Source organism: Lolium perenne, chromosome 2, assembly GCF_019359855.2.
Source record: "Lolium perenne isolate Kyuss_39 chromosome 2, Kyuss_2.0, whole genome shotgun sequence".
Lineage (NCBI taxonomy): Eukaryota > Viridiplantae > Streptophyta > Magnoliopsida > Poales > Poaceae > Lolium > Lolium perenne.
This window is the reverse complement of record NC_067245.2, coordinates 153261422-153281319: the sequence shown is the minus strand read 5'-3', so window position 1 is coordinate 153281319 and position 19898 is coordinate 153261422. Positions and strand designations below refer to the sequence as shown.

The 19898-nt window shown below is 43.8% G+C and overlaps 1 protein-coding gene across 1 annotated transcript in view; it reads right to left on the bottom strand.

Annotated features, from left to right (window-relative positions):
• Positions 1 to 13728, bottom strand: part of LOC139835629 (uncharacterized) — a 31551-nt gene extending 17823 nt beyond the window's left edge. The window contains exons 1-4 of the mRNA XM_071825488.1: positions 13625 to 13728; positions 13426 to 13494; positions 13218 to 13298; positions 12989 to 13120 (exon numbers count right to left, since the gene is read on the bottom strand). Of these exons, the coding sequence (XP_071681589.1) occupies positions 12989 to 13120; positions 13218 to 13298; positions 13426 to 13494; positions 13625 to 13696 (354 nt within the window). The 5' untranslated portion in view covers positions 13697 to 13728. The remainder of the gene's footprint in view (positions 1 to 12988; positions 13121 to 13217; positions 13299 to 13425; positions 13495 to 13624) is intronic.
• Between the last annotated feature and the right edge of the window lie 6170 nt (positions 13729 to 19898).

Below are 19898 nucleotides of genomic sequence, written 5' to 3'. Positions count from 1 at the left end.
ATTTTTCGTCGCCTATGGGCCTAACCCGACGATATGGGTTCTGTTGTCGAAACTGCGTCAGGCAAAGTCCTACGACGATTTTTTCGGTCCGTCGCGCTTGGGCGCCCTTCCGCCACGGAAAATTGGACCGTTGCAGAAGTGTTTCCGGGAGCCCGTTGACTGCTGACGTCATGCAAACTGACACGTGGCAGATGCCGTTAACTGGCAGTTAACGGCGTTTACCGGCTGAAACCCCGTGGTAGATGGTAGGCCCACACGAGGCCTGCCACGTCTTAAGCGGGTCGGCCCATTAAGTTTGCGGGCCGGGCCAGCTGACTGAGTTTGACCGGTCAACTATATAGCTGGGTTGGTCCATTAGTTACGTGGGCCGGGCCTAACCTCTACGGTTGACTGGTCAAAACTTTAATGGGTCGGCCCACTAAGCATGTGGGCCGGGCCGAATGCACTCGTTTGACCGGTCAACAGGCAAAAGGGCCGGCCCACAAGACATGTGGGACCCACTTTCCTGTTATCGGGCCGGCCCATTTACCAACTGGGGTCCACCTTAAAGCAAGTGGGCCGGCCCAAGAAGTTATTGGGTCGGCCCAATTAGCATGTGGGTCCCACTTTCCTGCTATCGGGCCGGCCCATTTAGTACGTGGGGTCCACATTAGATCAAATGGGCCGGCCCAACAAGCCAGTGGGCCGGGCCAAAAGCACAGGTGGGTCCCACTTTCCTGTTAAAGGGCCAGCCCATTTAGTATGTGGGGTCCACCATATAGCAAGTGGGCCGGGCCAAAAGCACAGGTGGGTCCCACTTTCCAGTTAAAGGGCCGGCCCATTTAGTATGTGGGGTCCACCATATAGCAAGTGGGCCGGCCCAACAAGATAGTGGGCCGGGCCAAAAGCACAGGTGAGTCCCACTTTCCTGTTAAAGGGCCGGCCCATTTAGTATGTGGGGTCCACCATATAGCAAGTGGGCCGGCCCACCACGCTAGTGGGCCAGGCCAAAAACACAGGTGGGTCCAACTTTCCTCTTAAAGGGCCGGCCCATTTAGTATGTGGGGTCCACCATGTAGCAAGTGGGCCGGCCCAATAAGATAGTGGACCGGGCCAAAAGCACAGGTGGGTCCCACTTTCCTATTAAAGGGCCGGCCCATTTAGTATGTAGGGTCCACCATATAGCAAGTGGGCCGGCCCAACAAGATAGTGGGCCGGGCCAAAAACACAGGTGGGTCCCACTTTCCTCTTAAAGGGTCGGCCCATTTAGTATGTGAGGTCCACCACAAAAGCAATTGGGCTGGCCCAACTAGTTAGTGGGCCGACCCAGTAGTGGGTGGGGTCCACCTTAAAGCAAGTGGGCCGGCCCAATTAGAGTGTGGGGTCCACCGGAAATCAAGTGGGCTGGCCCAATAAGTAAGTGGGCCAGCCCGTTTAGTTGTTGTTTATATGCCGGCATAATAGGCGCTTTAGGATTTTGCGGGCCGGCACATATGTGATTTCGCTTAATTGGGCCGTTTAAGGGATGGGAATTCGTGATTTAGATACTGAGAATATTTACGCAGCATTGATTTCTGTCGGATAGCCTCACTTACCACAAGCACCAAAGAAAAAATGCGCGAAAGAACTATAAAAACTAACTAAATATTACATCAGCTGCAAGACTTTGAAAAAATATTACAGAACCCAGAGAAATTGAATGGTAATTAAACCTAGCAATACAATGAAGCGATCCGGCAATCTTTTAAGTTGTCCATGCAGCACCTATATCTGAAACAAAGACATTACAAGTTAATACAGCAACAATGGAAAGGCAAAGACACTACAATATTGTTTGCCAAAGAATTTGGAACTCATCATTTCGTCGTTATAACAAGATCATTGTAATGCGCACAATAAGCAAACAAAGAGTGCATGCCGCATACCAACAGCCAATATAACAGAGCATGTTAGAATGAAACAACAGACTTACTACTGTCGAGTCCCATGCAAACCAACATGTTCAGGGAGTACAAAATTGGCATGAACAACATAATAGTAGGCTATAAATTTTGTAACAACGACTGAGCAAGATGAAGTTATGATGGCTACATCTACAGAGCAGGGAATGTAAACCAAAAATAGAAGTTACGATGGCAAAAGCTAAAGAGGAGGGAATGTGAACCAACATGTGCCAAGTGCAATTACTTCATTTTGGCCGTGAACTAAATAATACTCCTGAACTTATAGTGAAGGGGATGCAAATCAAGATGTTTCGGGATATAAACTTGTAATGAGCAACACATAGAGGATAGTTAATGCTGGAGCTTAGGATGGACCAGACATGTAATATAGTGGGATCACCGGTGAACTTGTATAAGAGGGAATGCAAACCAATATGTTCAGCATTCCATATGTGAGCGTCATGCCAAGTCAGAGAAACAAGTCAATAATGCAGCTTTTGAAGAACAAGATGGCACGCAAAATTATTATCTAGTAGTATGACAAGTTTATTTGTACTACAGGCTAGATAGCAGAGTGATAGCATGCCAAACTAAGTCCTTACTTTGTTAGCTTACAATGAAGTAGATACAAAACAATGGCATCACCTGTAGTACAGGGAATGCAAGCCAACATATTCATGGAGTACAAAATTGGCACAAACAACATAGTAGCAGGCCATAATTTTTGTAACAACGACTGAGCAAGATAAAGTTATGATGGCTAGATCTACAGAGCAGGGAATGTAAACCAAATATAGAAGTTACGATGCCAAAAGCTATAGAGCAGGGAATGCGAACCAACATGTGCAATTACTTAAAATTGGCCATGAACTAAATAATAGCAGGATGTTACTATAATACCTATAATTTTTGTAACAACGACTGAGCAAGATAGAAGTTATGATGGCTACATCTACAGAGCAGGGAATGCAAACCAAAATGTTCAATCGCTTAAAGTTAGCAATGAACTAGAAAATAGCAAGGTGTTACGGTCATAGCTAGGAATGAACTAAAAGAGCTTCAGACAAACAAGCATCTGAACCCAGAACATGGCGCTAAAACAAGGGACTTACATTAGGAGAAGCACTCTGTGGGAGTCACAGCAGATCTTCCTGGGGTTGATAGATCCGGTGATGAAGTACGCTACATGTGCTACTTGGGGTTGGAGAGACGGCCATTACACTTCATGGTTACTCATCTCATCTGCAAAAACGTAACGGCGCGTCGTTAGCACAAACAGGTTCCCCCAAGATTAAACAAGAACTTGCAGGCAAGCAATAGAAAAGCGACAGTAGAAGAGTTTAGATCATGCACGGCGCCGGTGAAGCAGATCCGGTTCATGCACAGCGGTGTCGGTGAGCAAGATCCGATGCGGTGGACGACGGATCCGGCGAAGCGGCTCCGATGGGGTGGACGATACCGCAGCTGAAGCGACTGCGGTAGACTGCTGGATGAGCATATGGTTTCGAGGTTCGGCCGGGATGATCCGGTCCGGTTGATGACGGCGTCGATGAAGCGGCTCCAGCAGGCAGCCGGATGACGAGGATCGCGAGGCCTCGGGTAGGCCAGGGAAGTTCGGCGGGGATGTTCTGGTGCGGTGGTCGTGGAGGTGGGAGAGAGAGCGACTTGGGAAGTTCCGGTGGGTGTGGTCTCAGAGGAGAGACTGAGGGAAATGAAATTTTTTTCGGTTAGTTTCCGGGGCTAGGGAGGTGGTGATCGAAACAAATGACGGGTAGACCCCCCACCAACCGACTTATACATGGACATTGTTGTCATCTTTACGAGGGTAGAATGGGAAGTTAGAAGCGTGTGAAATATTTGTATTTTTCGGGCGGGAAGTTTTGCCGCTGGAATGAGATTTCAAATTTGGCTACAGTGCAAGTAATACAAAAATATGAGACCGTACTAGTACGGCCAAATGTCACATCAAGTCATCATCACATTGAAAATTAGCATCATTAGAAAGTGCTTTTCAATACGAATCCAATGATACTAATTACATACGGAGTATAATATAATCAAGATTGTGTTGCTCAATTTTTATTGTCAAAGTTCGTCTTGGAATACGCGTGGGCCTTATTCCTTGGGACGGAGGTAGTACTTACCACTATGACTAGTCTAATATAAAAATGGTAGACCATGCGAAGTAGCTCTGCTCAGGCATTTATTCCCAGCGGTCATATCAAGCCATTATCACAAACAAAATCAGTTACTCCCATGTCCTCCGAACTGCAATTCAAAAATGCCTCTAAAATATTTCGGAGTTAATTGGCTAGTGGTTTTGCAGCTCAACTGATTTTGAGTTTGAGTGTGGCTACAGTCGAAGCTATATCTGTATCTGTCCATCTATATCTATATCTGTCCACCTATCCACTATATATATAAAAAATCTCAGTTTTTGAAATCAGATAAGCCATCACCATGATGCACAAGCAATTATTGGCCGTTGGCACATCAGTTCTCCAATGCTTGATCCAACGGTCAAAGTTCCCTTTTTTAAGAGAACGGTCAAAATTCATTTGATTCGCTCGGGAACTGCGCGCACCAAAACGAGTCCGACGAAGAGTTCTCACGGACGCGCATTGGCGATACATTGAATGCATATCGTGCAAGGTCAAAAAAATGCAAATATTGCAGGATCGTATGTGGCTACTATGAGCTGAAGTACTCCATGAAACCATGAACATACATGTAGATGGGAATCCCATGTAGATGATCTGAAGAACGACCCGCTGCATCTTTCACAAATCCATCTACATGACATCATAGACTTTAATTAGGAAGCAGCCACTTAACAATCATTGCCCAAAATCTAACGGGTTCGACAATAAGCTGGTAATTCTCTATTATATATAAACACCAAAAAAATAAATTAGCAAGTAAGAAAGGAGTGTCAATGCCACCAGGACTTACAAAAAAAGGGAATTAGCACTTTGTAATCTCTTTGTTTTAACACATACGTTCTGCTCAGGAATCCAGGGCCTAGGGTCACATCAAGTCATAATCAGAACCAAAGTCGGTTCCCATGTTCTCCAATTCAAAACGCGTACAAAATATTTCAGTGTGTGAAATAATTGTATTCGATAGGCAGGAGGTAAATTCTACAGTGTTGAGATTTTGAATTAGACGGTTGTTAAGCTATTGATTATGTGGAGTCGAAATTTGGTAGCATACATAAGTATCTCTGTTCACAACTCGCCTCTACAGAAGCAGGAACAGCTGTTGAGTTGCATCACAACACAAAGGAGAAGCCACTGTTCCGTTCATTGCCCTCAATACAGCGATGAATGAACCAGACCAGTTGACAAGCTTCTAGACCTGGGCTATATGTAGAAAGCTGGAAATCAATGGATCACAGAAAATCATCAGTGTCAAGCTTTAATGCACTAGCCAACGCGACCAAAAGTCTGAACTGATGGAAAGGGCTAGGCAATCCACTTTATACATCTCAACATAGCCAACGCAACAAAAAGTCCAAACTGACAGAAAGGGCTAGATCGGGAGAAGAGGAGAGAAGGTTTGTGAAAGCGATGACTCGAACTTGAGACTATGGGCTCTGATACCATGTCAAGCTTCATCCACAAGCCAACGGAACCACAAGTCAGAACTGATGGAAAGGGCTAGGTAATCCACTTATAATATTAACAATCAGCAGGGTTCCGGTTCAAAAAAAATCCACATCACAACAAGGAAACGACCACCAAGATCATAGCAATTGCAGATAAATGCACCTACGAAATGTGCTCAGACTAAGGAACCATTTTACAAGACCAAGATACTGACCTGTCACTGTCCCCGTTCATCTCCAATTATCCAGCAGATACTCTTTTTACTACTTACTAGCATTCCTAACCTGCTCCAGTAGGGCCTCCTTCTGTGCTGCTATCGTTCTAAAATTGTCGACTTCTAGTCTTAGCGCAACTGATGCAGTTCGTTCTACTTGGAGTTGCTCCTCTAGAACTTGAGCATGCAAATACTTTGACTTGGACATGGACTTGCACTTCACCAAATTCAAAGATTCCGTAAGAAAGTGTTTTTGGCAATGCCTTTCTTTTTTATTGCCATGGAAAATGCCTTCACACATTCTTCATCGGTTTTTTCCAGACTGTTTTTACCGGGTTTTGCCATCTCTAATTTCATATCTTCCTGCAAAAAATTCAGTTCGTACACATGTGTAAACATGATAGTTACTACAGAGAAACTTGCTGATAGTAGATTTATCATGTGTATGACCTACTTTTATTCCTACAGTTTGGCATGTCTGATTCACATCACATGAATTTTAATAAACATCGATAATATCATATTGATATGTACTTTACTACTCCTACAAGTTGGGATGTGAGTCGTCACAAAATTTCAATCTTAGAGAAGACTTACAAGAACACTTTGTGCGACTTCTCCAATCACTTCAAGTTTGTTCTTCTGGCATGCTTCAAAAATCTCTGGCAGAGTCATTTCTTTGTTTGGTTCCCTTTTACTTGCATTATGTAACATCTGCATTTTAGTACTACCATTTATAAATCGAATAACGCGGTTGAAATGGAGGATCATAATATAAGCTGCACACTGGTGTATATACTCTGCATGATCTTTTACTAAAATATTTCTAAATAGCAGTATAAAACAACATGTCCTTATTTTTTGCCGAATGTGCACTATAAGGTTACGAGATCCCGTACGGCTAGGTAAAAGTAGTTTACCGCGGTTTTTCTGATTCTGTTTAGCCAAATTCTGCAAAAAGGAGACTAGTGAGACACTGCTATAAATAAGAATCCAAGATGTGATCTCGGTATCGCCTTACAAATCATACCATATTCTTTGGATCAGACCAGTGCTTCACAAGATCTCCCCACTGTTTGTCAGTCATTTGCTTAAGAGGAGATCTAGTTGGAACACTCCCAAAGAATCTTTCCAGTGAAGTATTTCTTCTTTAGCCTCGCTGCGACATCGGCGTTGCATACCGAGAATAGACTGTTGAGAACATGCTTTACTTCCTCTTGGTCATCATCGAACTCGAACCTTAACTGTTCACAACAATATAAACCGTTGGTGCGATATACATAGAGCCAACAACAAGCTAGAAGGAACGGGACGTGCCAATGTGGTATACTAGTATGAGTAACATTACCAAGAGAAAGATGACTTACGTGTAACCTGTGCACTAATTTTTCAAAATGCGCAGAGGTGTCTACGTGCTCTTTCCATGTTGGGAAGATAGGAATTTCATTCCTGACGAAAATTCCTACATCCGATGCTAATTTACAAGATTCTTCTGGGTCCAGTGGCCTTCTGCCACCTACGATAGATGAAAGGCGAAATCTTGATTCCATCCCAGCAAGCTTAGCTACGAACATTTTCCCTACTGTTGGGCCCCTCGTTTTTCTTGATCGTGGTGCAACTACAAAGTTAAGCATTACATCAAGCTATCAAGGTAGATATATATATTTTATATATACATATTTATCTATAAAGTATAACTTTATAACGGAGAATGAAACTATAAGCATTGGAAAATGTACCTTCTTCGGTGTGGGGCTCATACTCAGGGGAGTTGTCTATGGCAGGATTGGCGGGACTAATATGGGTCAGTGGGAGATCATCAACAGTTTGTTGATGTTGTGCTAGCAGTGTTTGGCCAGTTGTGGTTGTGTCAGCTGGGACTGGTACAGTGTGTCCTTGGGCAGTATTTCCTACCACAGCTACTTCTGATCCCAATTGTGGCTGAGAAGTTGCCGTGGAAACTGGTTCTGCTGCCAATTGTGGTTGAGAAGTTGCTGTGGAAACTGGTTCTGCTGCCAATTGTGGCTGAGAAGTTGCTGTGGAAACTGGTTCTGCTGCCAATTGTGGCTGAGAAGTTGCTGTGGAAACTGGTTCTGCTGCCGATTGTCGCTGGTTGATTGGATTGGTAACAGGTGGCTGATTCAACCGCTTGGGGTGTTCACCACGTTTTTTAATTTCCGTACTCTTAGCATTTGCGTTATTTTCTTCAACTAGTGCCATGAATCGCTGAGACTGTCTAGTAGCAGAAGCAGATTTCTTTTTTGGTTGCAGTTGTTCTATCACCGATTCAGGTGCCTGTTGAAAGGTCTTCCTCTCATTGGTGGTTCCTGCGAAATTCTTACTTGAAGCTGCAGATTTCTAGCACACATAAACGATATTTCAGTCTACAGAAGTGCCATATATGATGATATGCAAATGGAATAGAATGAAGAACAGTAAAGGATGACGTGCATGCTGAAACATATATATGATGCGTTAAGGAGACCTAGAGGTGGCATGTGAACATGTTTGGTGGGATTCAGGATACAAGTATACAACACATGGAAGTTGCAACAGATATCTCAAAGTAAAAAAACAGAAATCACCTGGTGGGGTTGAGGAGAATGGTCAGGCAAGGCATCTTCCTGAGTCAGCTCTCCAAGAGGCTCAGCAGGATCAAATTGTGAATCATAACATTGTTCTTTATCTTTGGGGAGGGGAAAGGGTTCTTCTCCGATTTTGTTCAGGTTTGCACTAGAGGCAATAGCGTTACAGATGTTTGTGCCCACACGGCTTGCAAATCTGCTACATATCTTCCGTCTCCGTTCCTCTTTTAATTCATTCTGTAGTGCAATAATATCTAGCATGCATTACAAAAAAAATGCTAATGAGATGGCGGTGCAAGTAAGCAAAAAAATACTTTTCGAAAGCACCTGCATAACGAAAGCGGCCATATCAACCTTCTTGGGAGTGGGCGCGTGTACGCTTTGGTTTCCTGCCGTGGACCATGGAGGCGCTTTGTGTACCCATCTCTCCAGTCCGGTGGACGGAAGGAGTCGGGGATTAAGATACGAGAACCCGACGATGGTGAATGTCGCTGACAAGGCGGCGGTGGAAGTCGGCTACGGAGGAGCTCGTATGGTACAGTGGTCGTCGGTGGGGGTGGGGGGAGGTGGAAGCTACTCCGGCTTGCTAAAAAGCAAGGGAGACGGTGGAACGTCGTCGGTCACTACGGTGGCCGATGAGAAGGTAGTAGTGCTGGTGTGGGAGTGGGACAGTGGGCCGGCGCCGGCGCCGGCGTGTGAGATGATCCGGTGGGTCATGCAAGGTGGAAGCGTGAGAGAGAGATGGGGGGTTCGGAGCCGCCGGTGATAGGTCTGAATTGAGCGGTCCGGGGGGATAAGATCGGCACTGTACTTATTTCACATCGCTTTGAATTTTGGAAGCGGGGGGATTTCGGCGGGAATTTTGGGGTAGAGTTGAAATTATTACTGGTTGGTGGAAAACTGTGGAACCCTAGCCTACGAAATCCCAGGTCTGAAGCTGAGGGCCCTTTTGTTGTGGCTTTTTTTTGGCTTTTTGGCTTTGGCAAAAGCCAAAAAAAAGCACCTAAATAGGTGCTTTTTTGGCTTTTGGATTTTGGAAGACAAAAACAAAAGGATCTTTTCTTTTGGCTTCCAAAATCCAAAAGCCAAAAAGCCAAAAAAAGGCACAACAAAAGGGCCCTGAGTAGGTTCGGGGTCAAGGGGATATGCTTGTTGGTTCTTGGGTGCATATGATCTCTTTATTTCGAAATTCATCTTCTATACATTTTGAAATGTCAAAAAAGAATAAAACGAAAAATGCATGTGTACTTCTTCGCTTGCTATATACACATAAAATATTCCAATGGGTAATCGAATAGTAATTTGGGCTATGTAAAAAATAGTTACTCCGTAAAAAATTGTGCTAACCATAAGGCTTGTTATGAGACATGTTGTCTCTCTTTTTTTACATCGACCATGAAAAAAACTTGTTTTTTTACATCAACCATGAAAAATATTTTTTTTACATCGACCATGAAAAATACTAGGAATTTGCTAAAGTTATATTTTCCATCTTGTACACAATTAAAAATATCTTTAAAACAAACAAATCTCTAATGTCTAGGTGTACCATCTCTACTAGTAGTATATACTAGTAAATTGCATGTGCCTTGCACGTGAGAGCTCTTTTTTTAGTGAAACAACTTCGATGCAATAAGAATTCGATCTTTTTTTAACAAAGGAGGGGGGGCAAGGGCTTGGATACCATTAAGTGCAACAGAGGGGTACATATTACAGATTGCAGTCAACAGTCACTTGGGTTGAAAGCGAATGCAAGCCCGCCTACATGATAGCAGGATTTTGTGAAGCTTTTTAACTTAATTGGTCAAACATGCGAAGCATGTCCCATTTACTTGTACAACTTTATCGGAAAAAAATTACTTGTACAAGCTAGTTCCCCTAAGTACTACCAGCACATAAGTAAACAAAAGAACCAGGGACATCATCAACTGAAACAACAATCTATTCATATAGCGGCTCTTGCATCACCCTTTGAAAATCATCTACCTGCAAAGATGAGTGTAGAGTTTCTGCTCGTTGATACGTCTCAAACGTATCTATAATTTCTTATGTTCCATGCTACTTTTATGATGATACCTACATGTTTTATACACACTTTATGTCATATTTATGCATTTTCCGGAACTAACCTATTGACGAGATGCCGAAGGGCCAGTTGCTGTTTTCTGCTGTTTTTGGTTTCAGAAATCCTAGTAAGGAAATATTCTCGGAATCGGACGAAATCAATGCCCAGCATCCTATTTTTCCACGAAGCTTCCAGAACACCCGAGAGCCAGCAGAGGGGGGGCCACAGGGCCACCAGATGATAGGGCGGCGCGGCCAGGGCCTGGGCCGCGCCCCCCTACTGTGTCATCGCCTCGTCAGCCTTCCGACTCCGCCTCTTCGCCTATTTAAAGGTCCTGGACCTAAAACCTCGAGACGAAAAAGCCACGGTACGAGAAACCTTCCAGAGCCGCCGCCATCGCGAAGCCAAGATCTGGGGGACAGGAGTCTCTGTTCCGGCACGCCGCCGGGACGGGGAAGTGCCCCCGGAAGGCTTCTCCATCGACATCACCGCCATCTTCATCACCGCTGCTGTCTCCCATGAGGAGGGAGTAGTTCTCCCTCGAGGCTAAGGGATGTACCGGTAGCTATGTGGTTAATCTCTCTCTCTGTACCCCAATACAATGATCTCATGAATTGCTTTGCATGATTGAGATCCATATGATGAGCTTTGTATCACTATTAGTCTATGTGCTACTCTTGTGATGTTATTAAAGTAGTCTATTCCTCCTTCACGGTGTAATGGTGACAGTGTGTGCATCGTGTAGTACTTGGCGTAGGTTATGATCATAATCTCTTGTAGGTTATGGAGTTAATTATTACTATGATAGTATTGATGTGATTTATTCCCACTTCATAGTGTAAAGGTGACAGTGTGTATGCTATGTTAGTACTCGGTTTAAGTTGCAAAGATCTATTATGCTCTAAAGGTTACTTAAACATGAATATCAAATGTTGTGGAGCTTGTTAACTCCAGCATTGAGGTGCTCTTGTAGCCCGACACAACGAATGGTGTTCATTATCAAACAAGAGTATATGTAGCACGTACAAGGGACACTACAAGAAAAGTTCTGATAGACAACGTCTCAAAATCGTCCGCTAAGGGGTATTTTTCATCGCCTATGGGCCTAACCCGACGATATGGGTTCTGTTGTGGAAACTGCGTCAGGCAAAGTCCTACGACGATTTTTTCGGTCCGTCGCGCTTGGGCGCCCTTCCGCCACGGAAAATCGGACCGTTGCGCAAGTGTTTCCGGGAGCTCGTTGATCGCCGACGTCATGCAACCGCCACGTGGCGTACGCCGTTAATCGCGATTAACGGCGTTAACCTACCGAAACCCCGTGGTAGATGGTAGGCCCACACGTGGCCCGCCATGTCTTAAGCGGGCCGGCCCATTAAGTTTGCGGCCGGGCAGTGACTTAGTTTGACCGGTCAACTATATAGTCGGGCTGGTCCATTAGTTACGTGGGCCGGGCCTAACCTGTAAGGTTGACTGGTCAAAACTTTAATGGGCCGGCCCACTAAGCATGTGGGCCGGGCCGAATGCACTCGTTTGACCGGTCAACAGGCAAAAGGGCCGACCCACAAGACACGTGGGACCCACTTTCCTGTTATCGGGCCGGCCCATTTACCTAGTGGGGTCCACCTTAAAACAACTGGGCCGGCCCAAGAAGTTATTGGGCCGGCCCAATTAGCATATGGGTCCCACTTTCCTGCTATCGGGCCGGCCCATTTAGTACGTGGGGTCCACAATAGATCAAACGGGCTGGCCCAACAAGAAAGTGGGCCGGGCCAAAAACACAGGTGGGTCCCACTTTCCTGTTAAAGGGCCGGCCCATTTAGTATGTGGGGTCCACCATATAGCAAGTGGGCCGGCCCAACAAGATAGTGGGCCGGGCCAAAAACACAGGTGGGTCCCAATTTCCAGTTAAAGGGCCGGCCCATTTAGTATGTGGGGTCCACCATATAGCAATTGGGCTGGCCCAACAAGATAGTGGGCCGGGCCAAAAACACAGGTGGGTCCCACTTTCCTGTTAAAGGGCCGGCCCATTTAGTATGTGGGGTCCACCATATAGCAAGTGGGCCGGCCCAGCAAGATAGTGGGCCCGGCCAAAAACACAGGTGGGTCCCACTTTCCTGTTGAAGGGCGGGCCCATTTAGTATGTGGGGTCCATAATATAGCAAGTGGGCTGGTCCAACAAGATAGTGGGCCGGCCCAATAAGCTGGTGGGGCCCACTTCCCTGTTAACGGGCCGGCCCAATAAGTAGGTGGGCCGACCCAAAATGAAAGTGGGTCCCACATTACTGTAAGTGGGCCGGCCCAATCAGTTGTAGGGCCCTGGTTGTTTGACTAGTCAACTTGCATTAAATTTCATGAGCCTAAAATCTGGTATCAATGATACACACAATTACATACACAAATAAAATAACTAGGAAAATTACAAGGCAATTAATGTGCCCAAATAAAAAAATCACATAGAATCATTGAGGACTTCTATTAGCATCATCAATAACACGTTGACATTTGGCAATCGCCTTGATTGAATCTTGCGTACTCTTGGTCAACATATCAGCTACAGATCTTAAAGCAGCAATACCATGTCTTTTATAAAGTACAGCCTTGAGATATTTACTGTTTGATGAAAGGAATGGTCTAGGTTGACGTCTATGAGAGGATGCATCAGAAGAAAGATCAGAACTTTTTGTGGGCCTCTCTTCTGATGAAGATTGCTTCATCACAACTGCATTCTGATAATAATGCAAAAAGAGTTAAACGATGAACTATGCAAACATGTATTAAGCATTGTCGATATGAGATAGTCACAAGTACTAAGCACAGACTTACATTATATCGTTGCATAGGCTCACCCCGGAACCTTTTTTGCGCTCTATCTTCTACTAAGGACTTCTTCATTACACCTGCATTCTAGTAATATTGCAACATAGTTACAAGAGTGAACTATTCAAACATTTATTATGCAATGTAGATATAAGATAATAACAAGTTGCATAAATAAGACAATGTATGGAACTTGTACTAAGCACAGACTTACATCATAATGTTGCACAGGGTCGCTTTGGCGACTATCTTCTAATGATGACTGCTTCATTAAAACTGCATTCTGGTAATATTGCAAACATAGTTACAACAATTAACTATTCAAACATGTATTACGCAATGTAGAGATCAGATAACAGCATGTAGCAGAAATAAGCACAAGATAAGATAAGATGCATGTACTAAGCACATACTGGCTCGCTGCAGGTCCTTCTCTTGCGTGCACTAGTCGTGGTCGACATGCCTATCATTTTAGGTTCAGCCATCAAGTGAAATGCTAATCCTCCTGCTCCATTGTCCTTAATATGTGTTTAGATATCACATTTAAGACCAAGTCAGCTGGTTTCAAATAACAAAAAACTTGAGCTGCCAAATGAATAAGCCAATATTTACCAGATATCAGATTAAAACCAACTATATGTTGCTTTTCATGAGATACGAATTTCAGACATTCAGATTTAGAGTAGGGTAATGCCAAGGTTTTCCACATAAAGTAAACTGGCATTAAGAATGACCAAATGTCAGGTTCAAATCAACTTCGCAGTTGCTCCAAGACAAGCATATCAAATAGGCAGAAACATAGTAAAGCATGAATGGCATTGCTATGGCAGGGTTCCAAGTGTTAATCTCTTGCATAAGGAACAATGCATATAGGTTATAGATAATGACGGAAGTAAACTGCCAAAATTACCAACCAAGAACTCAGATTCCAACCTTCCCTAGCGTCCCCGCTGTTAATGTTGGATATTCTAATAAGTGGTTCGCATGATCAATCCCTAGGAAAAATAACATTGACAGGTTAGTCTACGATAATACAAAGACCAGACATGCACGCAGCAATAACTATACAAGCTGTGCGACAGGAGCATTCATGGAAAAAAATAGCTATAAGCTAAAGACGAGGTATAAGAGCAAGCAGATTGGAAATGCACATAGCATGATTATAAAAGCAGTGTGAGAATAGCAGGCACGAGAAAACAACTAGCGGCTAGCGGTGAGCTAATGACGTGGTATAAGAACAACCAGATTGGAAATGCCCATAGCATGACTATAAAAGGAATAGCATGCAGTACAAAAACAGTTGGCAGCAAATGAATGGGTATAAGGCTATAAGTATGTGGATGCACACAGGTGTCAGTAGAATGAACAGGATGGTAGCGACCGGATAATGCTTTTGTAGTGTACAATATTTAAACGAACTTCATGCGAAGTAACAAATAAAGAAAGTTAATGGCATATGAGATCTGCAAATAACTACACAAAACATGGCTAAAGAAACACCGCGATCTAACGGGCCAGCGTACTAACCAAGCTGCAGCGGGGTGGACGGGGGCGGCAACTTGCATTCCAGCGGCGGCGAACACGGGAGACGATGAGTCGACCCTGTTTCAGTAGAAGCGGGCGTTAGTGAAGCAGATCTGGTTGGCTGGCAAGGGATTCGGTGAAGTTGATACAGCCGGTGCGCCGAGCTAGTCGGTGGAATAGATCGGCTTCTGTGGAGGGGGGCCGCGGTGAAGTAGACCCGGTTCCGTTGGAGAGGATCCGGTGCGTCGACAGGAAAAGGCGTTGATTGCTATGCTGTGGATGAGGTCGGCGGTGAAGCAGATCCGTCGGTGGCGAGGTCGGCGTTGAAGGAGATCCGTCGGTGGCGAGGTCGGCGGTGAAGCAGATCCGTCGGTGGCGAGGGCGGCGGGGGAGCGGATCAGGTGGGTGGACAGCCAACACGATAAGGCTACGCTGTGAGAGTATTTTTGCATTGTAGAGAGTCAGAGCTTTGGCGTGTGAGAGTATTTTTGAGCTAATGGGGGCGAATGGTTGGTGGGTGGGTGTGGGCCTGTGGGGAGGGTTCGGGATCTAGGCAAGATATTTCATTGTTACCGAATGAGCCCTCCATGGTCGGTGGGATGTAACCTCCGGACCAGGGTTAAAAGGGTAAAACTGGTCACGGGATTTTCGAATGGATTCGGCGGGATGATTTGGCGCGGGGCCGAAATTTTCAGTTTCAAGCTACGAGCAGAACGACAAAAATAATGTTCTTCCCCAGGGAGCTCTCCTCTTCTCTTTCTCTCTCGAGTCTCTCTCACTCCCCCGGCTCCTCTCCCCCTTCTCTCCGGCGGCCTCGCCGGCCGGAGACGAGGCCGACTTCTCTCTGTATATCGTACACCCTCCGAACTAAATTAATTGATTCAACTTTCCTTAGACGTGTATGTATCTAGAGTAAAAACATGTGTGGATACATCCATATTTAGATAAGCAAAGTTGAGTCAGCTAATTTGGATCCGAGGGAGTTAGTGTTGTTGTAAGCTTAGATCCAGTGTTTCCCATGAGCAGAATGGTGCAATGGAGTCGGGGATCTCGTCATCGGTGCTTCAGATCTGGCCAACGGGGAAGTCAAGCTGCTAACGTTCACAAGCTCGGGGCATACGATGGCGTCATCCGTCTTGCCCGTGAACATCTTGGCCTTTCAGCGGCCCTTCTCAGAGCCAATATGCCGTTGCTGAGGCCATTCTTCTCCTTCGTCCTGGCGACTACCGGCGACACCGTCCCAAGTGGTGCGTCCCCGGCGACGTAGTTGCTGGAAAGGATGCGGAGCAGAGATCTGATGTGCGGTCCAGAAGGACTCGATTGATTTTCTTCTATATGTTTTGGGGTCCTTTTTGTAAAGTTGCAGGTCCTATTAGTTATTGTCTAGTTCTTTTGGACCTCTATGTAATTTTTTGGACTAGTTTCCATTTGCAACGATAAACTTGAATTTTGACAAGTTCATGGGGAAAAAAATTCTTTGCACATATGGCCTATCATGTATGAACATTCTTAAGATTTAAACTACTATATGTAATGGCCAGCACTTGCGCAAGGGGATCGTCTAGTACGCACTAGTTTCCATTAGCACCGATAAATTTGAATCTTGACAAGTTCTTGGAAGAAAAAATTGATTCACATATAGCCTATCATGTATGAACATTATTGGGATTCAAACTATACATAGATGGCCAACATGTGTGCAAGGGGGTCCTCTAATGTGCACTAGTTTCCATTTGCACTGATAAATTTGAATCTTTACAAGTTCTCAGAAAAAATTGCTTCACACATATGCCCTATCATGTATGAACATTATTGGGATTCATAATATATATAGATGGCCAACACTTGTGCAAGGGGGTCCTCTAATTCTTGGGGATTTCAATCTCTCTCTCTCTCTCTCTCGATCTATCGTTGGTGGCCAGAACAACACACATATGCATGCACTTTATGCGCAAAGGCGCGGGTGCCTCTAGTAATTCATGTGTGTGCGTATAGTTGAACATATTCTTGGGGATTTCAATCTCTATCTCTCGATCTATATATCGTTGGTGGCCAAGAAACACACTTATATATATACGCATGCACTTTATGCGCAAAGGCGCGGGTGCCTCTAATAATGTGTGTGTGCACTCGATCGATGATCCCTAAACCTTAAACCCTTAAACCCTAAAACCCTAATCCCTAATTATACCCTAAACATACACCCTAAACACCCTAAACACTAAACCCTAAACCCTAGACCCTAAACCCTAAACACTACACCCTAAACCCTAAACCCTAAACCCTAACCCTAGACCCTAAACACTAAACCCCAAACCCCAAACCCTAAACCCTAGACCCTAAACCCTAATTAACCCTAACCCTAGCTAGATAACCCTAAACCCTAAACCCTAATTAAACCCTACATATATATAGGCCAACGACACTTCATTGCGCATCAAGCAGGCGACCAACTAATTAGTGCTGATAAATTAATTAACTTTAATTTTGACAAGTTCTCTCGAATGAAAACACATTTGATTAAGTTGCCTCGTAATATATATACAATTAGTGTGCATGCGCGCATGTCATACCTTGCACATATCATTCGTGCATATATTTCAATATATATCTGAATATATTCTTGGGGATATATATATTTCAATCTCTCTCTCGATCTATATATCGTTGGTGGCCAAAAAACACACTTATATACGCATGCACTTTATGCGCAAAGGCGCGGGTGCCACTAATATGTGTGCATTCGATCGATGATCCCTAAACCTTAAACCCTAAAACCCTAATCCCTAATCCCTAATCCCTAATTATACCCTAAACGTACACCCTAAACACTAAACCCTAAACCCTAGACCCTAAACCCTAAACACTACACCCTAAACCCTAAACCCTAAACCCTAAACCCTAAACACTAAACACTAAACCCTAAACCCTAACCCTAGACCCTAAACCCTAAACCCTAAACCCCAAACCCCAAACCCTAAACCCTAAACCCTAGACCCTAAACCCTAAACCCTAATTAACCCTAACCCTAAAACCCTAGCTAGATAACCCTAAACCCAAAACCCTAATTAAACCCAACATATATATAGGCCAACGACACTTCATTGCGCATCAAGCAGGCGACCAACTAATTAGCGCTGATAAATTAATTAACTTGAATTTTGACAAGTTCTCTCGAATGAAAACACATTTGATTAAGTTGCCTCATAATATATATACAATTAGTGTGCATGCGCGCATGTCATACCTTGCACATATTATTCGTGCATATATTTCAATATATATCTGAACATATTCTTGGGGATATATATACATTTCAATCTCTCTCTCGATCTATATATCGTTGGTGGCCAAAAAACACACTTATATACGCATGCACTTTATGCGCAAAGGCGCGGGTGCCTCTAATAATGTGTGTGTGCACTCGATCGATCGTTGATCCCTAAACCTTCAACCCTAAAACCCTAATCCCTAATCCCTAATTATACCCTAAACGTACACCCTAAACACCCTAAACACTAAACCCTAAACCCTAGACCCTAAACCCTAAACACTACACCCTAAACCCTAAACCACTACACCCTAAACCCTAAACCCTAATTAAACCCTACATATAAATATAGGCCAACGACACTTCATTGCGCATCAAGCAGGCGACCAACTAATTAGCGCTGATAAATTAATTAACTTGAATTTTGACAAGTTCTCTCGAATGAGAATACATTTGATTAAGTTGCCTCATAATATATATACAATTAGTGTGTATGCGCGCATGTCATACCTTGCACATATCATTCGTGCATATATTTCAATATATATCTGAACATATTCTTGGGGATATATATATACACATTTCAATCTCTCTCTTGATCTATATATCGTTGGTGGCCAAAAAGCACACTTATATACGCATGCACTTTATGCGCAAAGGCGCGGGTGCCTCTAATAATGTGTGTGTGCACTCGATCGATGATCCCTAAACCTTTAAACCCTAAAACCCTAGTGCCTAATCCCTAATTATACCCTAAACGTACACCCGAAACACCCTAAACACTAAACCCTAAACCCTAGACCCTACACCCTAAACACTACACCCTAAACCCTAAACACTAAACACCCTAAACCCTAAACCCTAAACCCTAAACCCTAGACCCTAAACCCTAAAACTAAACCCCAAACCCTAAACCCTAAACCCTAAACCCTAAACCCTAATTAACCCTAACCCTAAAACCCTAGCTAGATAACCCTAAACCCAAAACCCTAATTAAACCCAACATATATATAGGCCAACGACACTTCATTGCGCATCAAGCAGGCGACCAACTAATTAGCGCTGATAAATTAATTAACTTGAATTTTGACAAGTTCTCTCGAATGAAAATACATTTGATTAAGTTGCCTCATAATATATATACAATTAGTGTGCATGCGCGCATTCATACCTTGCACATATCATTCGTGCATATATTTCAATATATATCTGAACATATTCTTGGGGATATATATATACACACATTTCAATCTCTCTCTCGATCTATATATCGTTGGTGGCCAAAAAACACACTTATATACGCATGCACTTTATGCGCAAAGGCGCGGGTGCCTCTAATAATGTGTGTTGCACTCGATCGATGATCCCTAAACCTTTAAACCCTAAAACCCTAGTCCCTAATCCCTAATTATACCCTAAACGTACACCCGAAACACCCTAAACACTAAACCCTAAACCCTAGACCCTACACCCTAAACACTACACCCTAAACCCTAAACCCTAAACACTATACACCCTAAACCCTAAACCCTAGACCCTAGACCCTAAACCCTAAAACTAAACCCCAAACCCTAAACCCTAATTAACCCTAACCCTAACCCTAAAACACCCTAGCTAGATAACCCTAAACCCTAATTAAACCCAACATATATATAGGCCAACGACACTTCATTGCGCATCAAGCAGGCGACCAACTAATTAGCGCTGATAAATTAATTAACTTGAATTTTGACAAGTTCTCTCGAATGAAAACACATTTGATTAAGTTGCCTCATAATATATATACAATTAGTGTGCATGCGCGCATGTCATACCTTGCACATATTATTCGTGCATATATTTCAATATATATCTGAACATATTCTTGGGGATATATATATATATATACACAT